Below are 27,070 nucleotides of genomic sequence, written 5' to 3' on the forward strand. Positions count from 1 at the left end.
ATGGTGGGAAGAGGAGCTAATTCTTGACTAGGCTCATGATTCTTTTCTCAAAAAAGGATGAGGCAAAGTCATTGGTTGAGGAAGAAGTTGGTGATTCCAAAAGGGAATAAAATACCTGGTTTAAAGAGGGCAGAGTAACTACAGAAAAGAGTCTTTGTGGACTGGGGGAGAGACCATATGGGTGAGATCCCATTTGTTCACCTGACTGTTAAGCTGGTGAGCTAAGCACTTTCTGTGAATCATGAGTTCAATAATGACCCGGGTTTTGCCAGGCAAGTAACAGAAGTCAGGGAAAGGGGTTGAAGGTATTTGCAGAGAAGCAACTTTAATGCCACCACTTGTGAATATACATAAACAGACTCAATTAAGTAAATAATTCCTTACACTGGGAAGCACTATGCTAGGGTAAATTACTAGTATAATGGTGGCAAAATTAAGCACTCTTTCTTTCAATTTAAGGTTGTTTGTACATGAAATATAGGGAAGACAGGAACATAAAGTTAAAATAAGCAGCTAAATGCAATATATCCCAAAACAAAACATCTAATGAAGAATTTATTCCTTATTCTACACATTCAGTTTGAGGTCTAAAACCTGTTTTTCCCCAGTTTCCAAATCAGTGTTTCCACATCCATTGCCCCTTTAGCTCTGACCTTTGCTTTCATGTGTTTCCTAATGTCTTCCATTATGTGCCGCCTGCATCTAGCCTCCTGCTCACACACTGTGATCAGTCCCCAATGATCCTGCCCAATTTTTTTTGGTTTCTCACATAAATGTACATCATGGGACTCCTCCACTGACAGTAGCTTTCTTCACAACACCTGTTACCAAAACCCACCAAAGGGTTTTAACCAAAAACTATAAAATGTCTTTATGTGGCTACTCCAGACAATCTTTTATTCCCCAATCTTCCCATTTCTCTCAGTATAACTCTTTTAAATAAATCTCTATTCCTTTCAATCTGGCTTTCACAAGGACTCAAGTTTTTACGTAGGCCGCAGATTGGAAGGAACTCTGAAATACAAAGATAAAAGTGTCTACCAAGAAATTTCTTGGGAGAACTGGGTACCTTGCTGCTAACACTTTCAGAATTGGTCTAAAATTAAAGTTGGATTAGTATGGCTTCACAGAGAATTTATTTTTGCTACCTTTGGTCGTTTCGATGCTGCATTTAAAAACCAAACCAAACCAGGGCACTCTCACGAGTTCCTAGATCCGTCCTTTAAAAGTGGTTTGCCCCTGTCTTGTAAAAATGGAAATGGAGAATTCTTCTCCTTTCGAACGGTTTGCACAAGCGGCCTTCCCGTAATTAATATTTGATAAAGACCAAGACACCATAAAACAAAGAACATAAAATGTTACTGACAAAAACGTGACGATAAAGCCGATGAACTCCATGAGTTCTTGAGAAGCACTGCTAAAAAACCAAGACATGCTTCCTGACATAATTAAAAAGCGTTTTTAGGTTCCACGTGAAGAATGTATCTGCCCACGTTCCTTTTCACGAGTGACACTCCTACTGCCTCAGGACGGATGCTTAACGACACTTTGGGTGGATCAAGCCGGTGCAGGAAGAGATTTAGAGGGAAAGGCTGGGTCCAGCCCAGCACTGGGACCGCGCCCAGCAGGCATCTGGATCGCTTAAGACTCAAGGGGAAAATAAAGCTCGCGTTTTTACCTCACATACCATTAACTTTCCACAGAGATTTCCAGAAACCTCACTCACAGCCAGAAACCCCAACCCTGTGGGCGGGAGGGGATGGAGGGGGGGAAAAAAAAAAAACACAAAAAACCTACTACGCCACCATTTCCGCCTTGCCGGGCCAACAAACGTGCAAAGATGGAGAAAGACGCACGTCCCGGCAGCGCCTACGTCCCCAAAACGCGCAAGTGCGAGCGAGGTCCCGCCCCCTCGCGCCCCCAGCGAGGCGCGCGCACCAGAAACCAGCCCCCCGCTGGCGCCGCCCCGGGCTTCCGCCCCGAGGCCCGACGGTCGCTGTTCGGTTCCGGTTCTAGTCCCGCCCTCACGCGGGAACCCTCCAGAAATCTTAATATCCGGGACCCGAGGCCGCCGGCAGCGCGCATTTCCGGCGACAGAAAGGATCCGGTGACGCCTCTTCCCTTCTCTCCTGCCGCCCAGGCTCCGGCTCTCGGTGCGGCAGCGCCATCTGGTGCCGAGTGTCTCGCCGCCCGCGGAGGGGGCGCGCGCCTTTCGGAACCTTCCAGAGAAAACGCGGCCCCGGTTCTGCTCTGTCCCGCCCTCGGGAAGGGAGCGACCAGAGGCTCCGCCCTGCCGAGTTCCCGCGCAGGAGGTACTTTGCAGCACTTTGAATTGGTAGCTGCTTGTATGTGTTAGCTTGAAAATACCCGAGATGGAGCGGAAACGGAGTTCTTTCTCTAGTTTTAAGCCCAGAAAAAAAGCAGGTCTTTTTTTGTCTCCTCATACTTTGCTCTTGAGTCCTTCTCAATCATCCCTGCGTCGATTTCTTAGTCTTTTGGGACCGGGCTCCACCATTTCTTGCTTGGTGGGAAGATGGCACAGGTGTTGTGTCTTAGATTGGTTTCTGCTGTAAGAGGTTTTGTTTCCCTTTGATGATTAAACATACAGCGTACGTGTTTGGAGCCCCTGAAGGAGGGGAGAATTTCATGGATAACTTTTTAAAAAATAGGCCAAGGAAATTTCCGAAAGGTAGCCTCAGAAACACTCCGGATAAATATAGACTTGTTCGTGTGTCATATTTCTCTTAGATAACGGACGGGGAAAAGAAAACCTTTCCCCTAAGTTAGCAAAATCAATGTAAATTCTTCCTTGATGAATTTTTGCTTAAGAACCTCGATTTTCCTGGAAGTTTGAGGCCTGATTGTTTGGTAGTGAGCAATGGGTTGTTCTTAGGGCTTTACCAGAACGCGGCTTAACTGAGTATTTTAAGTGGAAGTTAGTGAAGGAAGTTTCCTGTAGCCTTCAGCGCCTACTGAAAGCACTGCTTCACTGGGCGATTCTCCTGCGGCAGCGATTCTCAAACGTGAGCATGCATCAGGTGTCCCTGGAAGACTTGTTAAAATAGATTGGCCTTAACCTGAAAGATTTTAACTGGGAAAGGCTGGGGGTAGAGCTGAATAATCACGACTCTGATAAATTCTCTGGTGATAACTTAAGCTGTGGGTAGTAGCACCACACTTGGAATAATTTATAGAGTTGAGGGTTGCTTTGTCAGTAATGCATGAGAACGGGGGTTTGATTCGTATCCTTGCCCAGTGGGTTAAGGATCCAGCCTTGCCCTGAGCTGTGGTGTAGGTCGCAGAGGTGGCTGGGATCTTAGGTTGCTGTAGTTGTGGCTGTGGCTTACAGCTCCGATCCGATTTGACCCCTACCCTGGGAACTTCCATATGCTGCGGGAGTGGCCCTCAAAAAGCGGGGTGGGAGGGAGATAATGCTCTTTGCAATTGATTACAAGTGATAACTAAATCTGGAGAAATCCATTGTGGGCAAGTAACAAACTAAGCACTAGAGCCAGGAAAGTTCGACGTGAATGAATAGTCACACATTAAAGCAACTACTGCCCATAAACACATTGTGTATGTGTGAGAGAGGGTACTGTGGTAACAGTTATACTAAATATTTCAATTATCCTGCTGTAATTTCTGTCCTTCCCATTCACTGTTAAAAGTCAGTAAATCAGAAATGACCAGTAAGGGCAAAATTGTTACAACCTAACATTCTCATTTTGCTTTTTGGTAGACACCAAAATTTCCCAAAAAGGACATAGATATTAGTTAGTCCTTTGTATCTTCTCAAATTTTCTTTCACTGAATCTTCTAGCAACCCCGCTCCACCCTGTCATGCCAGTTGCCAAATGTACACAGTGTTTTCATTTGTAAAAATGGTCACCTCATTTGCAGAAATGGCTTACCTAATCTTTCCTGCAGGCCTTTTCTCTTATTGACAGTGGATAAAGTGCAGGCACACTGCAAATTTTATCCTTATGCCTAATTGAAATACAAATTTTTTAGATAGGTTTGTATGTTCATAGCTGAAATTAGTCCTAAAACTGATATGAAAGTTTAGAATGTTTGGTCTGATATGACTGACCTTATTATAAAAAATACCCTTGATTTGTAAATTAATATATCTAAAGATCAGTGCGGGCAACAGAAATGCTGTTTTTGCAATAATAATTCAGTAAAGTTTCTATGGGTCAAAATCAATTTTAATAATGTCACTGAAGTGATTAAAGGAACAAATTCATAGTGAAATTTGAGGAATGAATCCTACTCTTTAATTTTTTTTTTTTTTTTTTGTCTTTTGTCTTTTTAGGGCTGTACCCATGACATATGGAGGTTCCCAGGCTAGGGGTCCAGTCGGAGCTACAGCCGACAGCCTACGCCACAGCCACAGCCATGCCAGATCCAAGCTGAGTGTGTGACCTACACCACAGGTCACTTCAACGCCAGATCCTTAGGCCCAGGGATCGAACCCACAACCTCATGGTTCCTAGTCAGACTTGTTTCCACTGCGCCATGATGGCAACTCCTATACTCCTTAAAATTTAAGAAATTTATCGCCAAAGTACATCAGATCAATGAGATTATATTGTGTATGATTTTATAAAATTAGATATTAATCTGTTTATTTCTGTATATTTTAGGTTCATCCGCTAGATTGTTCATTTCTAGTTCTATCTCAGACACTGGATTCCATAAATCCATATTACTTACATATGAATGAGCTCACTTTCACAGATTAATTATTACTGACAACTAAAGCCTTCTTAGTAGTAACCTACTGAATGAGTTATTCAAGCTTACTAATAGACTAAAATTATTGCATTACCACAAGTAACTGAGGATTCTAATTCAGTACTCCATTGAGTTGTATGGTTCCACTTGCTCCCAGCAACCCTGCAAACTCTTGCTCTATAGGAACACATGCAGGCATCTGGGATTTCCGTAATGTTCAAGGTCACTTTCCTGCCAGTGTTTCCTCAGTGTTAGACTTGAGGTGTTAACTATTCTTCATTATTGCTGTCCTTCCACTTACTACCTTTTAAAAATTATGTAAGGTTTTATATTTATAAATTGTTTTGTACTTTTGTAATTGTCAGGTGTTATCATTTTGCTGTTATATTCTACCTCTGTTTTTAAAAAACTTTTTTTAATTAAAGCACAGCTGGTTTACAATGTTCTGTCACCTTCGCCTATACAACAGAATTACCCAGTCATACATATGTACACATTCCCTTTCTTGCACTATCTTCCACCTCTCAGTTTTTCCGTTTTTAAAAATCATCATTATTGTGTTTACTGGACTTTAGTATTTTTCTTTTCCCTTCTAACATGAATGAGCCTCCATCAGGAGAAAAACAAAAGGTTTGAGAACATCTAACACCATGGTATTCCCTTAAATATCTGAGTACTTTGTATCTGAGTAATTACTGGCAATTCAAACTAAGGAAAGAAAGGCACATGTTCTGTGCTTTAAACGATCTTTGTTACAGATCCCCTCATGATGAGCAGAGGTGTGATGTAAAACCCACTGCTCATTAGAAATGCTACCTGTTGCGTTTTGGGAAGCATTATCAAACAATGCAACACTACTTTGTTGACTAAACTTAATTAGTATTTTATGATATTTGTTTATTATGGCTATTAACATCACCACTTATTTTGGCTAATTTTGTCATGAAGCATTGTGTGAGATGATGTAGTTACTTTTTTCTTTTTTTTTTTTTTTTTTTTTTGTCTTTTTAGGGCTGCACCCACAGCATGTGGACGTTCCCAGGCTAGGGGTTGAATCAGAGCTGTAGCTGCTGGCCTGTGCCACAGTCATGGCAACTTGGGATCTGACCCGCGTCTGCAGTCTACACCACAGCTCATGCAACACTAGATCCTTAACCCACTGAGCGAGTCCAGGGATCGAATCCGCATCCTCATGGATACTAGTCAGATTTGTTTCCACTGAGTCATGGCAGGAACTCTTACTTTCAATAAAAAATTAGAGGGGTTTGATAGAGTAATTAGATTAGATTTTGGTTTTGCTTTCAAAAGTATTTTCTCTTTATTCATTACTTTGGGGCTCCATTTTCTGATTTTTTAAATCTTTCCACTTATTTTCTAAAAATGTAATACATAAATGGGTATGTAATGACATCTGTGGAAACAAGCAGTTTTCCAAGAAAAAATTTCAAAATATGTTGATTCAGCTCTTGCAATGTCTTAACTTTGCAAGATATCTTTTTTATCAATATCTCTTTTATCAATGTTATTTTTGCTACATTTGGTGGACAAGTTAATACTTTTCATTTTAGCCTAACAATACTAATACATTTTGACTTGGTATTGAGATCAATTTTTCTATTTTTCATACACTGGCAATTTGTCAACACTGGCAATTGAATCGAATCTCTATAGCCTTACTATTGCCTTTTGATGGTGTTGGAGATACAGTTCTCAGACTTTCTGATATGTTGGCTTGTTATGCTTTAAATGTCATTCAAACTACTTATTGTTTCTGATAAGCTGTTCTTTGGAAGTAGGTTTGAATTAATCTGCTATACTCATTTTAATGGCTCTTCTCCCCAATGGTGAGCCACATTTATTGTTGTATCATTAAAATAATATCATTTTGTGTTTGCAGTCAATTTAAGGGGACTAACACATGGCACATCTTCCAGTAATAATTGGTATAATTTGATATATGGACATATTAACTCTTAAAATGCTGAGAGTACTGATGCAGGTCATATATGTATTTTTGATAATAGTACATTTAAAACTCTTGACATTTGATATAGATAAAATATTTTAATACCTAAGTTTACCATACTAGTTTGAGCAATGCCAATCATAATAGCTTGGAAAAAGTAAAAATATACAGATGTATTTATATGATTTTTAAATATTACCACAAAAACAGGCATTTCCCATTAGATATTTTTCAGCTGATATGGTACGATGTTTTATTAATCTTTGAGCTTAATCAGAATTATTTATCAGAATTAGTCATTAACACTGCCATACTAACTATATCTACCTCTTCTTCAGTAGCCCTGATGTTTGGTGACGTAGTTCTAGTCTTTGTGTTAACCCCACTGTCTTAAACGTGAAAAGTCAGTCTCATTAAGCAAATTTCTATTAAACATTTTGTGTTGAGTGCAGTACTGTCTTCTCAACTGCAGTTCCTACTGGATAGAATTCTACACGTGTGGATTTATGCACTCATACTTTTTCCACAAATGTGAGAATTGAGGATATTTGTGAGCATATACATGATTTTTCTTGAGGGTAATTTGTAAAATTATAGCAAGACATGGAATCTTGGAAAGAGAAGAAGGTAATATATATGCAAGTGCAAGTGTATGTGGATATTTTTCTAATGTACGCTTGGGAGAAATACAGGAAACTGAGGCAAAATAAACCAAGGAAAGAAATTGAGGCATGTGAAAGCTTCAGAGTAAGAACAGTGTTCTGTGGTTATTGGTACATTGGCATTAAGTTCTCTTAAACATAAAAGAATGCATTAGGAATGGTTTGAAGACCGTCTCACAGAATACTGGCATTTTTTTCCCTTTAATTATCCTAGGTTAAATAAGGCAACTGAATCTTAAAATTGCAAAGCACTATTCATTTGGTGGAGATCCAAGGGAAAATGCGTCTTAAAATTCATGTGTATAACAAAGCATAAACACATTCATAAGCATCTTGAGAAAATTGATGGGCTAAGGAAATCCCCAAAAGTTTTTAGGAAGAGGAGTTAATAGTTATTGAATAAGGCCAATTATTACTACTTAAAAATACTTAAAATGCCATTAGTTGCTTTATTTAACTGTTTGCCGTTATAATCCCCTTACTGTGCTTTACCTATAAGGCCTTAAATACTTCATTCCTGCTTTCTTTTACAACATCAGGTTTTGGGAATATGTTATGTTAATAAGTAATGCTAGGTGAAGAAATAAAGTTAAAATATCTCCAATTCTTAATTAAAACAGTTATAAATACTGAGAGTATTTACAGCAATGCCCCAAATATAGTATGCCCAAAGAGTATTTTATGTAAAAATAATTTCATTTGTTTGAAATGAGCAAAATATGTATGCATCAAAATAATTTTGAGGTAGAACAAAATAATATATGTAAAGAAAAGCAAAAGCAAAAATCAGAAGATGTAGATGAATAATCTCTGGATGGGAGGAAAGGACCTTTTTAAAATCACAGAATCAATCAGAAGTCAAAGGAAAAGACAGTTTATATTTCTTGCTACAAAATTTAAAGTTTTTAACAGTTGTTAAGTTTGTTAAAAATTTACAGAGCAAGTAAATTAGAGAAAATATTTGGCCTTAGTATATCAATATTTTTTTAAAAATCCCTCAGAAGTAGTAATTTAGTATAATTCAGAAAGGGACTTAAGCAGATTTTTAAAAAGGGGTTATAGATAAACATTCTGCTTTTCTCACTTTCCAAATATTTTAAAAATTTATTTTCAATTCTGAAAAAGATTCAGTGGCTATAAAGTTGCCATATTTAATAAATAAAATAAGTAGCCCAGTTAGATTTAAATTTTAGATTAACAGCAATTATGCAATATTTGGGGCATATTTATACTAAAAGCTTATTTGCTGTTTATCTGAAATTCAAATTAACCAGCAATTTATGTTTTCTCTAGCAGACCTAAATGTGGATCCCCTTGTATGTAGCTGGTGAGAGTTCAAATTTTAATAGACTTTTTGGAAAGTAATATGCCGTTATACACCAAGAGCCCTAAAAATTGTCATGACCTTTGACTTAATAATTCTGGTAATTAGATCAAGGAAGTAATCAGATGATAGAAAGACATGGGTATTGAGGATCTCTATTTGTAACAGAAAATTATGAACAAATGTATACTAGGGAAACTGGTTATATAAACTGGTTATATCTTTGCAATAGGATATTAATCAGACCTTAAAAATGAGATTGAAGAAGTTTGTTGATTTGGAAATATAAGTGAAAGTCATATTACAAAATGGCATAATGGGTAGCCTCTTTCCAAATGTGTAGAAATAAGTCTTCATATATATACCTCCAAATGGTAATAGTCCGTGTACATGGGTGATGGGATTATAACTAATTTTTTTCGTATTTTCCCTTTTACTATGCTTTCTGATTTCTGTATAATGAGATGAACTGTATAAGAGTTGTAAACCATTATAAGTTGCTTACATCTGCTCACTGGAAAGTCTCTTGGAGTGGATGTATAATGAAACAAAATCTAGTGGTTTACTGCTTGCAAGAGATGCATCTAAAAATTATTCAGAAAAATCACAAATGAAGCAATGAACATATTTATATCAAACTATGTAAAGCATTGATATTAGTATTAATATCAGATTGAATAGATAGCAGAAAGCAAAGCGTTTGACAGTTTGAAATACTAGAATACAGAGGTATACCACAGGAAAACAAAAATGAGCTCCAGCTGGGGGAAGGAAGACTTTTGGAAGTAAAATACAGAATTGAGAAAAAGACAAGGCAGTCTCCAGAAAACTGACTAATGAATTTGGAAGAGGTTGTTAACATGAAACTATTCACTGAAAAAAATCCAAATGTACAAGGCCTGCCACTCCTTGTGGAGCACCTCATAGAAAGCACATTGACACAACACAACTTCATGAGAAGGACTAGTGGCATCTCTATGGACTGGTAAGGAAAATGTGATATCTGAATCTCAGTGTAATACTCTGCATGTTGTGCATATAGGTAAGGTTTTGCAAAATTAGGCCTTTCAGGAAATAGAAGAGATAAGTAACCAGTAGACTAATGTTAGATAAGAGCGGTACACTTTGCTCAATTAAACTAATTGCAAATTTGTAATACATCATTATTTTTTAAAAAATTATAGGCGTGCTTAAAAAATTACAGTGTTGAGAGTTCCCTTCATGGCTCAGTGGTAATGAACCCAACTAGCGTCCCTGAGGACGCAGGTTCACTCCCTGGCCTCGCTCAGTGGGTTAAAGATCTGGCATTGCTGTGAGCTGCGGAGTAGGTCACAGACGTGGCTGTGGCTGTGGTGTAGGCCTGCAGTTGTAGCTCTGATTGGACCCCTAGCCTGTGAACTTCCCTTTGCTGCTGGTGGGGCCCTAAAAAAGACAAAAAAAAAAAAAATTAGTGTTATGCTGTACAATAATACTAAGAGAATTCAACAGTGCTTGCTGTTTTATTATACATCTTGCAACACAAGTCTATTTTCATTACAACATAAATATAACACAGGATTTTAAAATATAAATGATAAAATACTATAAATAGGGCAAAATATCTAATTGATCTATTACTCAGTCACTAATATACCTCAATAAATTTCCAAAGCAGAAACAATTAACATTCTCAAACAGTGAAATAGCCAGGGAATCTCAAAGAGTGGATGCCAGCATGGCTTCATCATGACTTGGGAACTTGTTAGGAATATAAATTCTAGAGCCCTGCCCGAAACCAACTGAATCAGAAACTCTGAGGTAGAGCCCATGTTTTTAAATTTATTTTATTTTTTCATCTTTTTGCTATTTCTTGGGCCGCTCCCGCGGCATATGGAGGTTCCCAGGCTAGGGGTCGAATCACAGCTGTAGCTGCCGGCCTACGCCAGAGCCACAGCAATGGGGATCTGAGCCACGTCTGCAACCTACACCGCAGCTCACCACAACGCTGGATCCTTAACCCACTGAGCAAGGGCAGGGACCAAACCCACAACCTCATGGTTCCTAGTTGGATTCGTTAACCACTGCGCCACGACGGGAACTCCCATGTTTTTAAATTTAAAAATCAGTGTTTTAGCATGTTCTTCAAGTTATCCTGATGGCTGTTAAAGTCTGAAAACCACCAAATTAGATAAACTATTGAAAGTTTAAACAAAAATCCAAGCTTCTTGGAATTAACTGTAGTGTCTAAAAGGAAACAGTACAGAAATAGATTCCTCTGAATGTTATCAAATATTAGGAAACTCCTCTGTCAAAGGAGGTACTGTGCTAGACACTTGAGGGTGTTAATGAATAAAGAGGTAAAAATAGTCTTTACTGAGTTTCTTATGTTTCATTTTAATGTAATGTTGCTATGAACAAATTCCAGCTATATTTTTTATTCTATGACCAAGACTTATATTGAGAAAATTAAAAAGAAAGCAAAAGGAAGACTACAGAAAAGATAAAAGCATTAAGAGTAAGTTCATTAGAAAATGGAAAAAATGAAGAAATTACAAAATAGTAAATGTGGAAAGTCAGTAAAAATTAGTGGTAGAGGAATTATTACATGTAGAAAACATGTTAAATATGTACTTATAATTTATTGCTGTCAAATTTGAAAATCATGAAGTGGATGATTTCTAGGAAAATTAAAACTACTTTAAAAATCTAATGCTACCAATAACTGAAAAAAAATTTTTTTAAAGTTATCTAGTTAATTACTGACTCCAAAGGCTCTAGTTCTAAGTGGTACTGGTGAAATCTTATTTTTAAAAGGATACATAGATCCATATACACAACATAGAGAAAAATATAGATCCGTATATAGAACATAGAGAAAAATATAGAAAGCTCCCAGTTCATTCTACTGAGCAAATAGAATCATCCTACCAAACCTTAGAAAAGCATGAAAGTTATGTCATTCTCACTTATGATTATGCAAATAAATAATATAATTTTAGCACATATATTTAAAAGTATATTGAAAAAAATAATTTACCATAGCCAAAAGGGTCTGTCCTTTGAATGTAAGTATGGCAGTTTGCATTAGCTTTCACAAATATTCATTCTCCCTTGCCCACACTGTGGAAGGTGTATATTTCTGTACCTCATTGGTATTGTGCTTGATCATGTGACTTGCCTTGGCCAGTGGAAGCTGAATGGTTGACAGGTTTGCCATTTTCAAGCAGAAGCTTAAGAACAATTGCATGATTCATTTAAATTGGTCTTTTCCTCTCTGCTTTGATTCTTGTTGCTCCTTCAGACTGGACACAGGAAGAAAACAATGGAGCAGACCTGCAGTCAACCTGTAGGCTGTAACAGTTTGCATTCTATAGCCTTAATGTAACATGTTTGTGTTACAAAGATTTGGAGTTTTTTTTTTTTTTGCTTACTGCTGCAAAAGCTAATGCAATAAAGATGCTTCAATATCAAGAAATGTATTGATATCAATCACATTGTATCAGTAGGTAAAATAAGAAAAACCTGTACTGTTTTTGTATTTCCAAAAGTGATTTCGTGAAATTCCATACTTAATACTTAAATATTTTTTTTCAAAAGTGTAACTTAGAAGGCTAAATTCTTCATATGCTAAGATGTCTATTTCAAACCAAGCCCATTTTAATCTAAGATAAAGATAAAGCATTAAGTCATTCCCTTTAAAACGGGTAAAATAGGAAGTTTGCTCTCCCCAATTTTACATTGAAATGTCTTAGAAATTCTAGAGAATGTGATAGGAATATAGTGGAGGAGAGAAAGTATTATTTACAGAGGATATACTGGTTTAACGCTGAGGTTGGAATGATTTCCTGAAGACTCGGTTATGGTGCCAGTTGGGAAACCCTCCCTGCAAGGATGGAGTTCTGTTTTATATAATATATAAATACTTTAAATCAGAGACTTTACACCATGATGTTTCCATCATAGACAGACTACATGTTTAAATTATCTTCCTGTTAATGCTTCAGAGACTTAAAAGAACAACTCTTGACTTTTTACTCTAAGTAGACATTTAGTGATTAATCATGTGAAAAGAGAAATGGATTTATCAGAGTAATAGTCACATAGATGAAGACATCCTACCTCTCATTTAAGTCTGTAGGGCACCATTGAGTACAGTAAGTTAACATGAGATATCCTCTGTAAGGAAATCCTTGGTGGTGTTCCTTTAGCCATATATATACACTATACACGCACACACCATGTATACCATGTTGCTCTTGTAGGAACTTAAATAAACCGAACTTGATATTTTACATTTTACTGACTGGTGATTATTTCCAAGAAATGATTATTTCCAAGTAGTATAATAATCCTATAGAGTCATAAAAAAAGAGAACTCTTTTGAAGTTGCATGTAGTAGTCTATAAAAATGTTTTTAAAAGTCTTGTAGCCATTAGTTTTCCAATGATCTTATTCAGGGAAATGATCGTTTGCTTTTTTGAACTTCATGGATTCAAATTCTTCCTATGATTTACTATTATTTGGTGTACTTCCTTCATCACAGTAATTGTATATCATTTATCCTTTATAATCTCACCATGCCTGCTAATGCAGTAGATTTCTGGAAATGTTTTTGGAATTTCTATTTTTGTTCTTTATTAGAAACAAAATGGGAAGCTTTGGGAAGATTGCTCGTTTTGTAAAGATGATTTAACTCTTTTCCTGCCCTCTCCAACCCTTTAGTTCTCTGGAGGAAGTGAAGGGAAGCCAAGGTACAAGCCTTTTCTAAGAGGCAATTAAATATATCTACAGAAGGTTTCTTCAGAGGCTGCAGAGAATTAGGGGAGAAGGAGATGTTGACATGACAATGGTCCCTAAACAGTAGGAAGTTAGAGAGTTGTGAGAATTTCCTTCTCTCTAGGTCAGAGCATTCTCAAGTGTGGATGACAGAAGCACAAGGGAGTGAACCACCATGTAATTTAAGCTAATGAACATGTCATTTACAAGAAGAAAAGGTACACATTTTAAAACACCGACTGCATTAAAAACTTCTTTTGCAGTGAAAGTTGAAATACAGTTCCATTTGTAGTATAGAAGAAAGTAGAACTTTAAGAGAAAAAAAAAGCTAGTTACCAAATTCCACTGGCATTTTTTTCACTTCAAATCTTTCTTCCCATCACTTGCTTGCTCTGTAACCTTGGGCAAGGTACATATGCCTCTATTCCTTAGTTTCCTTATCAGTAAATCGAAGATGTTAGTTATGGTAAGTGCCTCACAGAGTTGTTACGATTAAGTCAGTTAATGTTTTTTAAAAACTTAGAAAATTGTATTGAGAATACTAGGGACAATAAAGTTTATTAGCAGTTCCCGTTGTGGTGCAGTGGTTAATGGATCTGACTAGGGACCATGAGGTTGCAGGTTCGATCCCTGGCTTTGCTCAGTGGGTTAAGGATCCGGCGTTGCCGTGAGCTGTGGTGTAGGTTGCAGACGCAGCTCAGATCCTGTGTTGCTGTGGCTCTGGTGTAGGCCGGGGGCTACAGCTCTGATTAGACCCCTAGCTTGGGAACCTCCATATGCTGCAGGAGCGGCCCTAGAAAAGGCAAAAAAGATAAAGAATAAAATAAATAAATAAAGTTCATTAAATAAATAAAATGTAAAAAGAAATATACTTATTAAAACTTTATATGTTTTCCTTTAAAATGTGATCCTGTTGGTAAGATGTAGTTTCCCAGTTTGCTTTTAACTTATTTACTTCTTGAAATAAAAAAAAATACTAGCCTGTATTTATAGTAGAGCAAACAAAAGGGAAGAAGGAAAGGAGAAAGGGAATAAAAAAGGAAAATAGGGGAAGAAATAAAAAGGAATTACTAGTTCGTTTTCTTTTTTTTTTTTTTTTTTTGTCTTGTTCTAGGGCCTGCACCTGCAGCATATGGAGGTTCCCAGACTAGGGTCTAATGAGAGCTGTAGCCTCAGGCCTGTGCCACAGCCACAGCAACGCAGGATCCCAACGGCCTCTGCGACCTATACCACAGCTCAAGTCAACGCCAGATCCTCAACCCACTGATCTAGGCCAGGGATAGAACCCACAACCTTATGATTCCTAGTCAGATTCATTAACCACTGTGCCTCGACGGGAACTCCAGGAATTACTAATTTTTAAAGAAAAAGAATAAAAATGTTGACCATGCGCATAAGAACCTAGTGCAATGATTTCTCTTACTTTCTAGTTTCTGTTATACTGTAGACATCTTAGGGTCTGAAAATGATTAAAAAAAAAAACTCATACAGAATAGTCTGCTAAATAAAACAGTGAGTATAGCAGTAGTCTGTGTACTAATACAAAGCTACTGCTGATAATCAATCATGGGATTCACTCAATAGTAGAATTCTCTTTTTAGCTCTCAGTAACCTCCAGGTTCAGGGTCATCCTTTTCTAACCAAGTCAGTCATCTAGAAGTTAGCATATATCCTAATAAGTGAAAACAATAGAATGTTAAGTGTAGAAATAGTTTATTTTTTAATTTAATATTTCTAGGCATCTGATAGGCATGTTTATAATATTTAATAGATCTATCATTGAAATTTTCTATTTCCCAGAAAAATAATCTTTTTAGGTAATTAGACTGAGTTTCTTCATTTGCTCTTTCTATGTCCATGAATTACAGGAGAGGTTTAAAACTGTATTTGAAGACTAATATCCTTAGATAATTATATTAACCTACTGCATTTACCTGTTTCTTCATAATGTTATGGTTTATTTCCCCAAAGTACCGTCTATTTTTTTCAGCTGAAAGAAGTTCCATTTAAGCACAAAAGCATGACATTCAGTTATACCTTAGCTTTCAAAGGATTTGAGTATAATTGGAATACAGTAAAATTAGAGAAAGAAGTTAAGGTGCCTCAAAATACCATGTATTTGGTGTTATGGACTAAATGTGTTCACCCCCAAACCATATCTTAAAAGGGTAACTTCCAGTGTGAGTGTTAGGGGGTGAGGGCTTTAAGAATTAATTAGGTTTAGATGAGGTCGTGATAGTGGAGTCCCCATAAAGGGATTAGTGCCCTTAGAAGATGAAGAGACTCCAGAGCTGCTTCTTTCTTCCATTTAGGGACGCAGGGAGAAGACGACAACCATCTCTGAACCAGGGAGAGAGCCCTGACCAAGAACCAAATCTGCTGGTGCCTTGATCTCCAGAGCTGTGAAGAATTCATGTATGTTGTTTAAACCTCCCAGTCCATGGTATTTTATTATATAAGACTGAGGATATAATTATATATATATAATTATATAAGACGTGGATATTATTTTCAGATTTTAGGAGCTTTTATAAACTAAGGCAGTTACTGATATTATAGGTAATATCCTGAAAATAGTATGTATTTACCTGTTTACACAGCTATAGCACAATACAACTTTTTTGAAGATGTTTCATATATATATGTGTGTGTGTGTGTATATATATATATATTTCTCTATTACAACTTTAAATTGGTTTGAAAACAAATTCAAATTCATAGGTTTTAGGCTTTTTTTTAAAGGTCAAAACAGTCTCTATATAGACTGTTTCAAAGCATAGTATCGTAAGGAAACAGAGGAAATTATTTTAAAGGGAAAAGGATTAGCCTCCAAAAGAAGGAAGCCTGGGTTGGTTGGTTGGTTTTTCCCCCTTTCTTCAGAATCTAGGGCGACTAAAACATGGGAAATGCCACCTGAAAATGTGGAATTGAACATAATAAACCTTGCAAAATTTGGGCCACAATAAAGGGGTCCTTTCAGGCATCATAAAAATTACTGCCGGATGACTTTGAACAGGTCTTGGCAGCAACATCCCAGAGGGAACCAACCACTTTAGAGAGTATATAACCAAAGAATCCATTTGTGAACACAAGCTATCCACCATTTAAAAATTTTAAATTAAAAAAAAAAACCTTAAAAATGAGGGAGTAATAAAACCCCCTCATTACTCATCTTTAATTTAAATATATATATTTCAGAATCAGTAACATTATCAGGTAAATTTTAGTTTTTTCTTTTGTGTTTTGGTTAGACTGAAAGAATTTGGAAACATGAAATCAGATTCCTTCAAATAAAACCCCACACAGTTAAATGCAATCTTGTGTTTGGGTTGAGTTCTTTCCATCTCTCTCTGCACTCTGTTAATAGTGGTTCCGTAGACTGACATTCTTTGTGCAGATGGTGTATTTAGTCTCAGTGCCTTCAGTGTAGGCATTAATAAGCTTTAGAAAAGTGTTGTTTTTCCCTGAGGCCACTGTTGCTGCCATTGCATTAAAAATGCTTAAGAATTTTGTCTTTCTATGTTACCTTCTTAACCTTTTTCAGTTTCTCCTTTGATTTGCTATAGAAGCTCATACGTTTGTGAAGTTATTAATCCAAGTAAACTTGGAAGAATTTTCTTTTTCGGTTTGGACTTCTAATGGATATTAGCTTTGCATGAAGATGAATTCCTAAATATTACTAATTTAGACTAAAAAAGAAAAAAAAAGATCTGTAGGAGTTAGAGTTCAGAACATTTGCAAAGAAAAATTTCTGACACACTGATAAAATTATTTACTTGAGTTTTTAAAAAAATTCTATTTGTTCTACAACTGTTTGCTTCCAAATTGAAGACGTTTTTCCCTTGACAGACTCTGTGTGTAGTCCCTGTGATTATTGCCAGAAATATTCTTTCTTGTTATTTTTTAAATTGCATTACTTAGAAATGCTTCTTTTCCTCCATTACTTTTCCTCTCTTTGTAAAATGTCTTTGTGAGTGACTTTATATGTGTATTACAAATTGGATTTGAGAGATCTGTGCTGGAGTACCTGACTGAAATTTTTTACTTCCTTCTGCCAGTATATCAAGTTTAATGAGTAGACATGAAACTTCAGACTGCTCTTCATTTTAAATTCTCCTAAATTAGTCACTTTTCAGAGCTACTTGCTAATCCTTTGCAATCCAAAGTCATCAAAAAATCATACTGTAATGCTTTTCGTATAATACAGAGATAATTTATAGCATTAGACAATTTCAGAGGTGTCATTATTTGATAATAACCCCGCCCCAGGGCCATTATTGTATCACATAATGTGACTAATGCTCTGTCATTTCTTTCTGCTGAAACCACAGCTGCAAATTGAAGAGTAACACATTCTGGCCTTTGGTTTCTCAGGCAGCCTTTAGCAGCTTAATATCTCACTTCAAGTTTTTCATAGCTGAGATAATATTTCCATTGTTATCTGAGTATAATAGATGATTTATATTCTTGAATGTTATTAGGTTCTGAACCTTATTGTTACCTTTTTCTGATGAGATTTAGAGCCAATGTAAATTTGGGGCTTGATGTATGTAAATGGTAATTTTTGAAGCTATTATATCCAAATTTAGAAAGTCAGATCTTCACATTTATTTCAGCTATTCCTGTGGACTTTTAAAAACTGAGAAAGCTCTGTCTTCCATAATTTTCTTTATCACTATGCCCTAAAGTGACTCTAAACCTCTGTTTATTCTTCAATGTGGCTACATATACATCTTAGTCAATATGACCTTATTTTATTTTTCTTTGTTTAGAAGAACTTTTTTCATTCCCATGTGTCTCTTTTCTTTTTTTAAAATTATTATTAAAGTATAATTGATTTACAGTGTTTTGTCAAATTCTGTTATACAACAAAGTGACCCAATCACACACATTTCCATGTGCTATACAGTAGGATCTCATTGCCCATCCATTCCAAATACCACAGTTTGCATCCAAAAAAACCCAAAATGCCCATCCATCCCACTTTTTCCCCTTTTCCCCTTGGAAATCCCAAGTCTGCTCTTCTTGGCCATGATCTGTCCATTTTCTATCTAACACTTAAGTCCAGGTCAAATGGCACTTCCTTCATGAAGCCTTCCCGGGTTCTCCACAAGAAATAACAAATCTCTTTTTCTTTATCATATAGTTCTTTATATATATATTTAACTTCTCATGCTTAATAATTAGGAAAAGTTTAAAAATTTACACCTCTAAATATTGCAAAGTCCAGGGATCATGTCTTCTTCATTCTGGAGTACCAAACTATCAATGTATGTTTGTTAAATAAATGAACTATGTATGTAGCAAAACAATGTTAATTTATGGGTAAACAAATTTACCTAAATTGGCTCATTAAAAAAATGAAACCATGTTTTACAAATATGATATATGATAAAAATACCAGTTAATGATTATAAATAAAGTTATACACATTTTAGAGGATTTTCAAGCAGGGTAGGAGTTGAGAAGAAAAAACAACCAAGGAAATCCTTGTTATGAAGAATTTTATCAAGCATAAGCATCGCAGGAACTATTAAGAATGAATGGGATAAGGTACTGCTAAGTATTTTTCACTGTTGTTTATTTAAAATTAGCAACTGTGTTGCTTTTTGTCAAGTTAAAAAATTTTTAAAAGTATATTTTGATACATTGTGTAGATGAAGTGTATAATGTATTTGGTGACTTTAAATAGAGGGGTGAGTACAGTGGCAAAGCTTAAAGCAACTTCCCGATGGATTCTGGGACCTTTGCATATCACTGTGATCAATGACCTGGGCCTCTAACCTGGGAATAGAGAGACCTTGAGAACATCAGTTGCCTATAGGCTTCTGCAGATTCTCGCTGAGCACAGGGCTCTCTGCCTGTAAACAAACCAAAAGATTATGTCATAGATGGGCGTCATTATTGTCTTTAACCTCAACTCATAGCTACAGACTTGATCCAAAGTACTCTAGCTCTTTTCTTGCCTTCTCTAATAAGCACTTTCCTACTTATTCATCTTTCAAGCCCCAAATCAGTGCTACTTTCTTTGGAAGGCTTTCCTAAGCCCAATCAATTACTTTCTCCTTTGTGCTCTTAAAGCACTTGTACTTAACATCTCTTGTAAGAACATGCCACAGTGTTTACACCTCATCTTCTCTAAGGGACCAGACTCAAGACTAATTTCTATACAAATTCGGCCACTAGCCATGTTTCTGGCATTTTTGAAGACCCTGTATAAGCAAAGTTCCCCTCCCCCTTTCATTGTAATCATAGCACTTCATCTTATGATAAATATTGTATCCTGTTATTTTTAAGGCTGCTTTCATTTCTTTAGATCCTGCAAAGAAGAGGGGTGGAAGCTCACATTATAGAGGGCATGGTGAATAGAGACAGTTTCCCATACCTCCTAAAAATTGTCAAAGTAACCTGGGAAAAGTGAGAAATTTGCCAGGTCGGGGACACCTACTTTCCCAGGTGTGCATCTTTTATCGAATTAGGTGGTTAGAAGAGCCACTGCCCTCAGATACTACCTATTAGGCTAGCCTTGCAGTGTGCTAATTCCTCCTTCTATAGTCTAGTTATTATTTCATCCAGCTTATAGCAGCCCTATCACTTACCATACTGTATAGGTTCTAGCATGTACTCTAAATAATTTTGTATTTTGGCTTCAGTTTTCAGCTTCTTCTCAGTTGTCTAATTTGATGGTTCAGTAATTTCTTATTCTTCTACATCTTAAGCCATTGCATACCCTTCCAGTAGTCCAACAGCACAGCTCTTGTGCCTTACTGCACTTACTGGCTTTTCTCCAAAGCTTTATTTAAGCTTTTCTTGGTCATGGTTAAAGATATATTGCTGAAGCAGAATGTTTCCATCCTGCCTGGTACCTATATCTAACACTGATTATATATATTTTATTTATTTTGCTTTCTAGGGCCGCACCTTCGGCATATGGAAGTTCCCAGGCTAGGGGTCAAATCAGAGCTGTAGTTGTCATAGCCACAGCAATGCCAGATCTGAGCTGCATCTGCAACCTATACTACACCTCAGGGCAACGCCGGATACTTGACCCACTGACTGAAGTCAGGGATCAGACCTACATCCTCATGGATCCTAGTGGTTCGTTAACTGCTGAGCCATGACGGGAACTCCCCAGCACTAATATTTTTTGCTTCAAGAAATAAATATGGAGCCCCAACTTTTATTTGATTGATTGATTTTAGTTGCAGACTGTAAATCAACAAAAGAATCAAAGCTTGGTATTATTTAGATTACAGAACGTGGGATTTCATAGAAATAATAATGAAAGAGTAAATTTACAATGTTCAGGCTATAATTGATAAAACTTAATATGGGCAAAAATTGTTCCAGAAATCAAATCTTCATTTAATTTATATAGAATAGTGATAGCAATGGATGGTTTCAGAGAAATGAAAGTGGACAAAAAGTGAAAATGGCTCAACTGCATTGTATAGAGAATTGATCTGTTGGTTCAATCAGTTTACTAGAATTTGCTCTGGCATATTTTTTCATCAAGTCAGTATACTTCTGATTGAAATACTTATAAACACAGGGTCAAGGCATTCCCAATTGTCAAAATAGCTGGGTCAGATGCCCTGTGCACACCGCATGCTGGGAGTCTTCCTACTCTGGATATCACTGATGCTTCTCTTAGAAGTCTCCATGTCGCTAGTAATAACATGCTAAAATGTGTTTATGGATTTTCATTTCTTCTTTAGGAAATTAAGAGATTGTTTTTAAAGATATTGGTATTTAGGGATTTAGTTTTTGTTCCCTGTTTAAGTGAATAGTATTTTAAAGTATGTGGCATTAGGGGAAAAACAGCTGGGGGACTAAACTGACTTTGTTGAACAGGTATTATTAACTTAGAGGCATTATTCCAGAACAGTAGTTCCCACTAGTTACTCTGCAGTTTGGAGTTTGTTTGTTTGTTTAATCACAATGTCTGTTTCTGTGGGGACTCCTGCTGTCTTGCTTTGTTACTTATGGTAAATCATGATAAAGACAGGAAGCTTGGGTTTGCAGAGAGGGGGCCAAACAGATATGGGAGGCCTGGAATGAATTTCAGAAATGCTGGTAATTACTAGGGGCCTGATTTGGTAACAATGGCAGGTAAACCATTGTATAGCTCACTGGAGTCAAATGACTTTCATAAAGTTCTGCAAAGTGGCTAGCACACTCCTGGGGCAATTACATGTAATGAAATGCTAGAAAGAAGAGCTCTGAAATTTTCTTTGTGTGTTTCCTAGGGATAAAAAACATTTAAGAGAAATAGTAAAGTACTAGGGCTAAGCTATCAATTTAATTTCGCTTGTGGTCCAATCTAGCTTTGGTACCCTGCTGTCCCCTGTCTGCACAGGGCTGCTGTCTTCCATCCAGCATTAAATAATTGAGTAAGAGTTCATCTCTTGAGTTGTTGAATATATCAGAAGTCCCAGCATCTAAATGAAAGAGTTAAAGAATGAAGACACTGAAAATATAAGGTTGGCTATTTAATATATTCATAAGTCCTAAACATAATTTACATGTAGTTATGTATGTATCCAGGGGAGATTTGCTAATCTACATTTTAGAAAGATTCGTGTGTGTATATAATAGTTATGTATATGTGCATGTGTGTATATATATCCATCTAGTGATGAGTTGTAATCGAATTACATTAGGGTTGCTTTCATATATGTCTGTATAAAATTCAGAGTAAACCGAATAAGAAATACATTTGAGCTTTATTTTTGGAAAGAATTATTCTAATGGCATTCAGCTAAGAAATTGAGTTTTCTTGTAGATCTGCCTTGTAATTTTTTTAAACTACCAATAAATATTACTCTTTTAAAAGAAAACACAATTATAACAGTCCGGGAGAAGATGAATGCCACTCTGATTTAACTGTGTGCAATTGCACAAAGACCCAGTTTATTTAGCATTAGGTCTAGAAAATGTACATATTGAAGGTGAGAGAGTATTAAGTTATATACGTAGTCTGTGAAATGGCTGGTTCAGATATATCAAATGATTTCTTGTATATGATGTTGTATCAATGTTATTCTTGGTCAAAAAGCAAGAAGGGCATTGTAAACTTCATTGCTAGTTCCCATTCACATCTTGCTGGTAAAAATATAAAGTATTTAATGTTTTGAATAACAGCTTGGCAATATTAAGTATAACTATAAATATATATAAATGTCATGACATGAAAACCCCGCAAACCAGTAGGGAAAAAAACCATTTCCAGGAAGGCTTCCTGAATCCCCTGCCTGGGCGAAATGCTCTCTTCCAAATAGATGAATTATCTGTAATTAAAGGAGGGTCTGTGTTTAATTATGGGAATGATTGTAAAGAAAATTTAAGGCTTTAATGCTTTTATAAAATAATTAGGTCATGAAGTTAGAGGGAAAAAATGTGGGGAAAGTGTAAATAGAACATAAGGTTCAGCATATAGAGGTGACATATCAGTTAGAAGAAAGGTTTAAAACTTGCATCAGTCAGGAAATGGTAATCACAGCAGTATTTCATCATGAAGTTAAATTATAATTGATTTACATTATTTGACTTTCAAACTATAATAAATACAGTTTAAATTAGACATTTTTTGTACTGTATTTATTTTGGTTATGGTAAAATGGCAACAGTAAATTATTAACTAAACATCGAGACAGAAATATTAGTTTTCCTTTTGATTAATAGGTTAATATACAGATAAATAAAAGAATACAGAGAGTTATGCTTCTTTGGTTAAAAATTTTGCTATCCAAAGAAAAACCCAGTATGCAGCTATTTCTAAGCATAAGTTTAATGTAATGAATATTCTGTCTCATTTGGCTCTTTTTAAGCTACACCTCTCTCTGACACTGTGTATCAATAAAGGGATTTGTGAAGGAGGGGACAGGAAGTCACATTTCCTAAAATCCAGCAAACAGGGAGTTCCCACTGTGGCTCAGCGGCAACAAACCCAACTAATATCCATGAGGATGCGAGTTTGATCCCAGGCCTCACTCAGTGGGTTAAGGATCTGCCGTGGCTGTGGCGCAGGGTGGCAGCTAATGCCCCTATTCAACCCCTAGCCTGGGAACCAACATATGCCACAGGTGTGGCCCTAAAAAGACCAAAAAAAAAAAAAAAACCAGCCAACCTTTTTTTTTTTTCCTTTTTAGGGCTACACGCATGACATAAGGAAGTTCCCAGGCTAGGGGTTGAATCAGAACTGTAGCTGCCAGCCTATACCACAGCCATAGCAACTTGAGATCCAAGCCGTGTCTGTGACTTACACCATAGCTCATGGCAACACTGAATCCTTAACCCACTGAGCAAGGCCAAGGATCAAACTTGAGTCCTCATGGATGCTAGACAGATTCATTTCTGCTGTGCTACAACAGGAACTCCCAGCCAACCATTCTTAAGTGCATGTTAGATTATTTGAAGACTTGATTTTTCAGTTAGTTAGACAGTAATACCGTTGATCTTGGCACAGAATAAGCAGAATTTTGGAATAAATCAGGATATGAACAGATGATTTAAATTTTATAATTTATGTTGCCAAGTTTATGTTCATATAAAGCTTACTAATGACCTTTTTTTCCCTCACTCTTCTTGACAAGGATATTATAATGTATTAAAATAGAGTGTCGAGGAACCATGCTTCAAACATTTGTAAGAATCATTCCTACTGTGATAGGTAAGACGTCATCACTAGATGGGTTGCTTTTTGTTCACTTTTACACTTACCTAGTTTGTCTCCAAAATGTTTGCTGACACTCTCTTCATGATGCAAATCTTTCTTTCTTGTTAGACCATAGGCCATTGGCGTAACATGAGGGAAAGCTCCTGACTGAGGTTTCTGTAGAGGAGTTTCCCAGAAGGGTAGCTGGGGGCAAACACGACCCTTCAACTCTCCCTCCTCCCAGACTTAGCAAATGAAGCATCCGTCACCTTATACACACTAAATTCTCTGTCAGCAGCAAGGGTTATACAGTCATGGTTGGAAAAAACACTACGTTGGGTTTTGTTGGATTTGTTTTGAAATTTTCTTTGAAGTTCTGATTGAAAGATAGGTAGAAGGACACAGGTCAAGGGAGGAAATATAAATGCTATCTTCTCCTGCTCGTAGGACAGTAAATGACATGCTCCCCTTAGGGCTCCTTCCTGACCGCATTCATGATGCTCATCCTGCCAGGCACTCTGCGATTCGGAGGCCTTGCGTTGCACCTTACTCTGGATATCCCTCACGAGGAATCCTTTGGTGAGGATTCCAATTCCCACAGATTGGCAGCATTTCCAGTCTGGAAATCCTGTGCGCATTTTGAAATTTCTGGGTGTCTAGCAAATACATAAGGGGAAGACATCTGCTTCTTTTTGAAAAGTTGAGATTCCATTTTGATGAGTTTTATGCATTAAAGAATTACAAGTAGAATTATCCTCATTTTTGGTTGGCTCGGCAATTACAGTTCACATTACATCTTATCTCAATCACTCAGGCAAGGGAATTCCTCCCAAAATGAACCCAGTTCTTTCAATCCGTAAAATCTGTATCACAAGTTCAGCTTATTTTAAGGTTATTTTGCTTTTGAAAATAATGAGAATTTCTAATGTATAGATAGTTAAAAATTAAGTGTGGTAGCTCTCTATAGTGCCTGTGTCTTTCTGCATACCTTATATGATATTTTAGTTATGTAACTCAGATATCCTCTTCTAGGTGTCAGAGAGAATTGGCTCGTGCATCTTTCTTTGTTGTGCTACACTCTCAACCCAGTGTTGCCAGTAGTTACTCTGTGTCCCAGTTCACCAGATCTCTAGTAGAAACTTGAACAGGTTCTAATGTGGGCAGTGAGCCCTTATGCCTTTTTTTTTTTTTTTAATTTTTTTTCTTTTAAGGCCACTCCAGCTGCATATGGAGGTTCCCAAGCTAGGGGTCAAATTGGAGCTGCAGCTGCCGGCCTACGCCATAGCCACAGCAACACCAGATCCAAGCTGTGTCTGTGACCTACACCACAGCTCACGGCAATGCCGGGTCCTTAGCCCACTGAGTCAGGGATGGAACCCTCAACCTTATTTATGGCTCTTGGTCAGATTCATTTCTGCTGCGCCACAATGGGAACTCCAGTTATACCCTTTTCCCCTTCTTCCAGGAGGTAAGGATGCTGTGGAGGAGTACAGAAGTAACAGGTGGCATAGTCTATAGCATATGCCTGACAGCCACAGAAAATCTCACCTTTTGCAGTATGGCTAGGTGTAGTGAGAAGGGGAACATTTAATAGGACCTGGACATACTCCTCTTCTGGGAGTTAAGAGCATATGAGCTTATGAGAACAGGGAAGGTACTGAGAAAAACCCAGTGGAAGCATGGTTGTGAAAGAAAATAACAAGAGAGAATATTAGAACAATGATCTGAGGACCTTAAGATGCAGCCTGCTGGGACACATCAAAGCCTAGGAAATATTAGTTAAATTAAACAGCAAAAACAGAGATAAATAATTGTATATTTGCTCAAATAAACAAGCAGAGTGAAAGGTCTCTTTTCCCCCTACCACCTGCAGAGTAATACCCTAATCTTCAATTGTTAATTGTCCCTAAATTCTCATCCTAGGTACCAGATTTTCTTTCATGTAATACAGATTACTTGTTCGAATCACTCTGGAATAAACTGCTTCTCTAAATATCTTTTATACCATCTTCTAACTGTAAACTTTAATGTTCTAAATGACCCAGGACATATATTCCACCTCTACATTGTTGTAACGAAGAATCATGGCTCTGTAGCCTCTACTCTCTGTTCCTTTGGCCCCTATAGTGAAAAGTGATAGCAATGGAGGTTCCTGAATAATAATTACAGAATAATATAGGATACTGTAGCCCCAGTCCACCCTTGAGAAGCCTAGATAATGCATTTACATAAGAAACACCTCAGCTCATTAACTAAAAGCAATAATAATATAAACTACAATCTGTATCTGTATTGAAAAAAAATTACCATTTAAATTCACATAACAGAGTTCCCTGGGAAATGTGTGCTCTAGTGAAGTATCTGATACTGTACATGCCAACCTATTTATTTACAGATCTTAAGCAAATGTCTATGAGGTCAATACACCATTGTACCAAAGCTTTATATACACAATAAGCCCTAAAGGGAGCTTACTGGTCAATTTATCCTATTGAATAAATAAAATGTATTTTAAGGGTTGTAAAAAAAATGCTTTGAGATATGTTATAATTGTCTTTATTTTACACATTTTTCTAAGGATTTTTTTTCTTTTATTACTCTATAGTCAAAACCGTTTGCACAAACTACCTATTCAAATGACCACTATCAGCCTCTTTTCAAAGATAATACCAAATTAAATGGGAAATTTTGCCTCTTAATCCATTTCCTATTTTATTGCTTTGTAGTCAGAATATCCTACATAGACAAAACAGCAACAGCAAAAACATCTCTGAAGGAATCTGAGAGTAGAATGATTATATGTAACATTTATCAAATAGCTACAAAATATAAAATATGACCCTTTGTAGACTGTTTATATGAGAAATAAAACCAACAGGATGAAAGAATTCTAATAATGACTTTTGAACCAATATGAAATGAATTCAGTTTCAGGGAATTACTTACCATTTCCACAACTAAATAGATTG

General features: G+C 36.7%; 1 protein-coding gene and 1 long non-coding RNA gene across 6 annotated transcripts in view; one reads left to right on the plus strand and one right to left on the minus strand.

Annotated features, from left to right (window-relative positions):
- The window catches only part of LOC110255744, a 209,836-nt gene that overhangs the window by 90,905 nt on the left and 91,861 nt on the right, over positions 1-27,070 (minus strand). The window lies entirely within an intron of this gene.
- The window catches only part of LOC106507939, a 195,599-nt gene continuing 170,290 nt past the window's right edge, over positions 1,762-27,070 (plus strand). For 3 of the 5 annotated variants that reach the window (XM_021065188.1, XM_021065189.1, XM_021065190.1), the window contains exon 1: positions 1,762-2,312. In XM_021065188.1, the coding sequence (XP_020920847.1) occupies positions 1,841-2,312 (472 nt within the window). In that variant the 5' untranslated portion in view covers positions 1,762-1,840. Of the gene's footprint in view, positions 2,313-15,756; positions 18,363-27,070 lie in introns of those variants that run through there. The other 2 variants (XM_021065186.1, XM_021065187.1) reach the window with 2 other exon arrangements.

This window comes from Sus scrofa, chromosome 11 (genome assembly GCF_000003025.6).
Source record: "Sus scrofa isolate TJ Tabasco breed Duroc chromosome 11, Sscrofa11.1, whole genome shotgun sequence".
Classification (NCBI taxonomy): domain Eukaryota; kingdom Metazoa; phylum Chordata; class Mammalia; order Artiodactyla; family Suidae; genus Sus; species Sus scrofa.